The 7,764-nt window shown below is 35.9% G+C and overlaps 1 protein-coding gene across 1 annotated transcript in view; it reads right to left on the bottom strand.

Moving 5' to 3' along the window:
• Positions 1-7,764, bottom strand: part of LOC107659123 (Kv channel-interacting protein 4-like) — a 186,290-nt gene that overhangs the window by 21,820 nt on the left and 156,706 nt on the right. The window contains exon 2 of the mRNA XM_016447952.1: positions 2,984-3,108. Coding sequence (XP_016303438.1) covers positions 2,984-3,108 — 125 coding nt within the window. The remainder of the gene's footprint in view (positions 1-2,983; positions 3,109-7,764) is intronic.

The following is a 7,764-nucleotide window of genomic DNA, read 5'->3' as shown; positions in this document are numbered from 1 at the left end:
CACTTGAATGTGGGTAAGTTTCATAAATAAAAAATAAATTAATAAACAACATTTTGAACAAAAGCTGAAAAAAGACTATGAATTGGATTCAGAATGATAATCAAAACGTAGATAGAGTCGATCAACACCCCAAAGCTTGACAGTTATTATTACCTCTTCATTGGTCGACATTTTATTCCATAACGTTACACAGTTTTGATGCTGTTTTATGTCTGATGATCGTGTTAGAATACATGTGGAAGCATCTGTTGTTTCAGTTTCTTCTTCACTTGTGTTTTTTTGGAAAAAAACAGAAGATGTGTACTAGTGCCCTCTACAGTATAACAATGAAAACACGGATTCTAGGAGCAAAAGTATAGCTCAAATATAATTAGACTTTTTTTTAAAGTATAATTCAACTATACTTAAATGTCATTTTAAGTATATTTCTGAGAAGTACATATGAGAAGTACATAAAAAATAGACTAAAAGTATACTTTCCTATTTTTTATTTTAAAAGAAGTATTCTAATAGCACACTTGAATAAACTTCTTTTTCGTAAGGGAAACCATCACTGTCAAAGTCTTCTCAACATTATCAAAAACTCCGGGAGCAATGCAGGGTTCATTAACACTGTTAAAATACACAGACTGTAATTTTCAGCTTTCAGCTTGCTGAAGCATGCTCATTCACTGACAGCACACTGAGGATCAGGGACAGAATATCTGGCATATTTTGGTTTCAGTTTACCAATAATTTATGGGAGTCATAGGATAATACAACCGAAATAACACAAATGAAAAAGTCTGAATGAAGCCGAAGCTAATCTGAAATACTCTGATAGTAGCAGATTCAGCTCATTTTTCTTTTTCAGCTAATTTGCAGATAATCAAGTTTAATTTAGGTCCTGATCATTTGTAAAGTGTAATTAACCTAGTAAGAAGAAAAATATGACCACCATCTCTCATAAAATGAAATCTCCTCGTCTGTAAAATCCACTACGAACAGATTATTTTGCATGACTTTCACTGATCTACAAGGTTGAATTCTTCCAAACATTTTCAAACCTCTCTCAGCCGTATTTGGTTTTGGATTGCTGATTCATTTTTATTTATTTATTTGTAAGTTTTTGAGGCACCAGTTCTGATGCCCTTGATGTGATAACAAAAGAAAAAGTACCATTTAAAAACTGATTTGAAAAAATGCTGGTAAGCAAACAACTGATGGTAGCTATTGACTTCCATAGCATTTTTCCATATAATGGAAATCAATGGTTACCGTCACCCATTTTTGGGTGAACTATCCCTTTAAATTAGTTTAATCTGGGGTTTAGATTTTTTAATGCTTTTGAAAGAAGTCTCTTACGCTTATCAAAGCTGCATTTAATTGATCAAAAATACAGTAAAAACAATAATATTGTAAAATGTTACTACAATTTAAAACAACTATTTTTTTATTTTAAAATGTAATTTATTGCTGTGATCAAAGCTGAATTTTCAGCATAATTTCTCCAGTCTTCAGTGTCACATGATCCTTCAGAAATCATTAAAATATGCTGATTTGCTGCTCAAGAAACATTTCTTATTATCAATGTTGAAAACAGCTGTGCTGCTTAATATTTTTGTGAAAACCGTGATACATTTTTCAGGATTCTTTGATGAATAGAAAGTTCAAAAGAACAGCATTTATTTCAAATAGAAATCTTTTGTGATATTATGAATGTCTTTACTTTCACTTTTGATCAATTTAATGCATCCTTGTTGAATAAAAATATTAATTTCTTCTAAAACAAATTTTTTTTTTTACATAATTAGCAAAGATACATAGATCTAGAATTTATAAATACAAACAAAAGCGATGCTGAGAACTAAGGAGGAATAAAAGCAGCACTGTCTGTCTGTCTATTTCCAAGAAATAAATGAACAAACACAAACAATATGGACCCTTTTCTCTCTGACAAACACTGGCGTCCTTTGAAATACAGAAAAAGATGTTAATGGATGAAGAGAAAACCCTTTCTAATGGCAGTTATAACAGTTCAAAGACTCAACTTTGTAAAGTTTTCTGCTGTAATCAGGATAATAGCAAAACCAGTGTTGGCCAACAAAGCAAAATGAGAATAACAAGCTGTAGTGAGGCAGGCCTGTCCCACATGACACACTTGATGAGGTGTTGCACACCTGCAATAGCTGTTGCGTGTGCAAGTCTGTGAAATTCACAAGACCGTAGGGTGGCCAGTTCAATATTTGAGGTTCCAGAAGAAAGCTCACGTGCCCTCGATGTGCCCTTTTGCTCAGCCCTACAACTACATCATCAAAGTGTGCAGTCAGAGGAGGAACGTGAGGGCTTGGGGCAGCATTTGGGACAGGACCCTTGACAATGATTTACTAATTAAATCTCTTTTGGAGGATTTTAGAACTTGATAGTTAAAAATCCAAGAAAAAGAAGCAAAAGCAGTGGAAATGGCAGGTGATAATAAATGTGAAATAATAAAAAATGAAAACAGTAGTTTAACATTTACAGTATCTGGGACACCACATGGGAAAATGAATAAGACAGTATTGAGGGTGCTAGAAAACCTCAGTGCAGTCATCACCTGCCAGCGGTGTGTGTGTGTGTGTGTGTGTGTGTGGTCTGAAGGAAGGATTACAGTCTTCTGATATCTCCTCTTGAGAGTCTGATAATAAAGGACCATTGTGCCACTCTCACGCTTGTCACCTGACAATCTGGGTCGAGTTAATTCGGTGTTGTCTCATTACATTGTGCACCAGAGGTGAGAAAGGACATTTATGCCTCAGGGACACTCTAGAGACCTTTGCTGATCTGATTATTGTAGCAAGCGTGATAGTTTTTCTGCAACGTTTGGCATGTTCCACATCAAACCAACATTCAAGAGGAATAATAAAGAAAAATAATCAATAACCTTATTCTAAATGCAATCGAATTCGATATGAAAGAAAAAAAAAATCAAACTCTGTTTTTGAAGTCAAAAGCATTAACTCACATTCTTAAAGCCCCGATAGAGGATTTGAAGCTCTTTGCGTGAGAAACGCGTTTGAGCCTCCAGCTGCTCCAAAGCTTCTGGTCGATGTCGCACAGCAGACAGCTCCAGCTCATCCTCGACACTGTCTGTAGAGAAACACAGAACTTCAGGCTTACGATCCATCTCTTCAAACTCAGATTAACAGTGTTCATCTAAAATTCTATTTTTGATCAATAAGTAGTGGACCAAATAATGACAAAACATATAAAAACATTGAGGACTTTGTATTCCACAGGCAATATTAGATATACAACATTTAATGAGATCTAATATATAAATATTAGGGGTGTGACGAGACACTTATCCCACGAGACAAGACGAGACACGAGACTGGGTTCACGAGAACGAGACGAGACGAGATTTTAAGACTTTTTTAAAGAAATCCTCAATGATGAAACATTTAGGGGACAAAATGTTCATTGCTTAAGTCTTTAAAAAATATATTAATTTGAAAAAAAAATAAAAATAAAAAATCAATGAATGAGTCAGTGTCTCAATTCATAAAGATCTGTTTCACAATTGGAATCTCCTGAATGAATGATTCAATGACAAATACTTTTTTTAAACGGGCAGTTGTCGCCACCTCCTGGCGGAAGAGTATAAGCGGTACATACATACAAGTGTTAAGATACTTTCATTTTGATCGCTACTGAAGAGAATAAGTGTTTATACCCAAACTATAAACTTTTATCCCAGTACTTATCCCAGTGTTATTTAAATGTCTGTAACACAGAAATAATGATGTGTGGTTGAAAAGACTGTTTGTGTTGCTCTTTCTGGATCAGCAGCAGCATGAATGATTCATTAACATGGGCAGCGACAAAACGTGCTTCTCACACTCCACTGACACTCACGATGTGAAACAGTCGTAATAGACATAGCTGAATTGTTGTCATTCAGGAATAAGATATTAAAGAATAATGTTGCTCTTTCTGGATCAGCAGCAGCATGAATGATTCATTAACATGGGCAGCGACAAAACGTGCTTCTCACACTCCACTGACACTCACGATGTGAAACAGTCGTAATAGACATAGCTGAATTGTTGTCATTCAGGAATAAGATTGCGTGGGTGTTTGAATTGAGATCGCGATCTTTAAACGATTAATTGTGCAGCTCTAATGTAAACTGCAAATTGTTTTGCAAGGATATCGGCACGTTAGACACACCGGATCTTGCGAGATCTCGTGCCACGAGATCTCGTCACATCCCTAATAAATATATTTTTCATCAAAAACACAATTTTGTGTTACATCACAGTTACATCAATACGCCACTAGATGGCCACACGTGACTTTAAGAGCGAGTCACTGAATCGTTTACTTCAACCAATTTGCTCAAAAGCACTGATTCATTCAGGAGCAAAAACAAGTGAATAGGCTTGCTTTAGATGCATCGGCGGTACGCAGACCGATCGGTCTATGACATCAAAGTACCGCAAGAGCAATTAAAAAAAATAAAGAGTCGTCTGCTGTACAATCGCTCTCTTGGCGCTTTGATGTCATACTCCAATCGGTCTGCACAGCGCCGATGCACTTCGAACAAGACTATTGTCATTGAGTAGGTCATTGAATCATTCACTCAACACATTTGTTCAAAAACACTGATTCATTCATTAAGTGATTGGCTGCATCTGAAATTGCATACTCACAATTTAATTCGCCATGATGCTTCAGTGCCATTTACAAATCATCTCCCATGGCCCCTTGGCCTCATACTTTGAAATCTCAGCAGAAGTCACCCAGGTACTTTTTGCCTACTGTTCTATCAATACTGTAAATTCAGACATACTGCTCTTTTCACATACTGTTTTTGCCTACTAAATAGTAGGGAAGTATGCATATTCAGATGTAGCCACTGTTTTTATAAATGAGCCACTGAATCATTCACTCAACTGGTTTGGTCAAAAACGCTGATTCATTCATTAACAAAACAACGAATCCCTACATCCCAGTGTTCATGCCATCCATCCTAAATAGTATGTGAGATCAGAATAAGTGTATGCCAAAGCATAGTATGTTGAAAAGTGTATGCCAAAAGTCCCTGGATTGTCTACTATTTCAGGTAGATTTTTGAAGTGTGGATCTGTGCACACTCTAATGGCTAATATTGGCCACAATCCATTGCGCTCTGGTGAAGGATTCGATTCAGAACTACAAACACGAATAAAAAGCTTTTAAAAAACTACAAACATGGCAGATGTGTGTGTCTAGATTAAGGGGTTTGAGTTACTAATAATCAACATTTAACCTGGTAAAAATATTTATTTAATGGTATCTGTGTTATTTCTCATCTGCAACAACAATGTGAACTTTTATAAATGTCTGATTGGCAATTAACTTTTAAATGCATCATTATACAAAAATATGAGCAGAGTTCTCCGTATAAAGTCCCACGGCTGGCAGATCAACGTGCTACTTCTTTTCTCTCCAATAAGGTAGGACGTTAAATTAAATTAAATGTGGAGGATGTTAACTGTGACAAGATGACTGACAGCCCCAGTTTACAGTGACAGAGTGCATATAACTATGCGACAGAGCAGTCCGTTAAAGACACAATTGTATGACGTGATAGTATGTCCCAAAGCTTGCCTACTCTTCTACTACACACTCAAAAGTGAGTACATTTTCTTCACCAAAAAAGTACATACTTTAAGGGTGTAGTATACGTAGGCACATTGGGATGCAGCACAGTGAGTCATTGAATCATTCAGTCAACCGATTTGGTCAAAAACACTGATTCATTCGTTATAAAAACAAGTGAATGTCTATATGAGTGAGTCACTGAATCATTCACTCAACCAATTTGCCTAAAAACACTGATTCATTCATTAACGAAACAACTGAAAACATGTATGAGTGAGCCATTAAATCATTCATTAAACCAATTTGTTCAAAAGCACTGATTCATATTTTGCACAAAGACGTGCAATATTTCTTTCTGCTTTGAAACTATTTTCCTTGGCAAAGCAAAAATACACTGTTAATTTATTGTCTAAAATGCAAGTTACCCAATATTCACTTCTTGTTTAATGAATTGTTGTATAAAAGCAGCATCACATAGTCATTATAGCAAATATGTACCATTCTGGCAGACTGACAAGGTTCTAGAGCAAATCTCAAATATTCAAAGCAATTTGATCTGGCTTTCCATCTGTCCAAAGGATCTTAACAGGCCTTGGTGTCTCAACCACATTAGCCTTAAATCTAAAAAAGCTTTCAGCTCATATTTGAACCCTTATAAAAAAGTATTGCTGGACAACTGGATTTCTCTACATTAAATTAGGTCATCTAGTATCCATTATGACCTGCGTCTGAGATTTACACATTATTTACACCCCTAAAGACGAAATAATCTTTAAAAATAATGAGTGAGGAACAGAAGCCAGTAAAACAATGAAATGTAGAGTGAGTCTCATAACATTAATCAGAGGTGACGGGTGCTATTGGGAGGCACAGTGATTACTGTGACACCTGAAGCGTGGAAGACTAATAGCTGACATATGACCCTCTGATCCACAGAAGACGACTCATCAAATGACTGGCAAACAGAACTGACACATATGAACAACATTTTCTCATCTCGTCCTTCTGGGAGTATAGCGATCACATGCAATCAGAGTAATTGTAGTATCATTACCGCTTCATGCTAACAGCCCTGTTTCATAAAACAATGCATAAATATTTCAATAGCAGCATACTTTGGCATCTAAAGTTGTTCATTAAAAATACAAAATAGAGCATTTTAACAATCAACAATTACTATGACAGTTAATCATTTCTAGCTCACTTCCAGAATTCAATGCAATTGATATTTAGGATTTGCTGCAATGTTGTTTCCTGAATATAAAAATGGTCAGTACTGTACAGTATGCTGTGATTTCTTAATTAATTTTTTTCACCTATTTGGCTTTTGAAAGAACATAACCTTCCCAAGAATAGAGCAGGAGGTATTCAGAGGACATACTGTAACAAATCCAGTATAATACTATAATGTAATAATCTGGCAGCTGGAAGACTTGAGTACAAATGTCTTTGGCTTACATAAAGACATGAAAAGAGTGAGAGATAGAGAAATCCAGAGGTCAAAGATGAAATAGTTAAGAAGAGTTAAAGAAAAAGAAATGAAAGGATTGACACTACCCTTGTGAAAAAGAAATACACTTTAGGATACTTTTAAAAAGAGTACTTATTATGGAAATAAAAGGCTTTAAAATATATACTGAAGTGTGAATTATAATGTTGAATGTAATAAAAATGATTATATTATAGTCTAAATGTATATTAAATACAATTCGCTGAACTTAAGAGTGCTTTCTGACACACTTAAGTAGTACCTAGGTACATATTCAATAGGTGTAAGCACACTTCTTTTTCACAAGAGTGTGGACAATAAACTAATAGCAATAGAGCTTTCTGAGAAAGTTGCTGGAGGTTTGTGTTGAAAGAGGACTTGCTTTGGGTAGTGGTGGATGGTGCTTTGGTAGAAGAGCATAGGAACAGCTTCTTGAGCCGTGCCGTAACTCCAAGCCTGCTGCTGTTCTGAAGGCAAGCGTTACCTAGGAGATACAGCGTGAGTCTCACCACAGCAACCAGGGTCAACCGGAGCATCGGGGCGGCAGCATGCTGACATGAGTTCATGAAGCAAAGGATGCATGGATGTGTTGTTTCGTGCAGATCCAGGATCAGTTTTTCTGTGAATTCTATTAGAATTACTTGATGACTTGCTTTTTTTTTTTTTTT

Source organism: Sinocyclocheilus anshuiensis, unplaced genomic scaffold (genome assembly GCF_001515605.1).
Source record: "Sinocyclocheilus anshuiensis isolate Anshui unplaced genomic scaffold, SAMN03320099.WGS_v1.1 scaffold87, whole genome shotgun sequence".
Classification (NCBI taxonomy): domain Eukaryota; kingdom Metazoa; phylum Chordata; class Actinopteri; order Cypriniformes; family Cyprinidae; genus Sinocyclocheilus; species Sinocyclocheilus anshuiensis.
The sequence above is the reverse complement of the archived record's forward strand: the minus strand, read 5'-3'. Positions and strand labels throughout refer to the sequence as shown.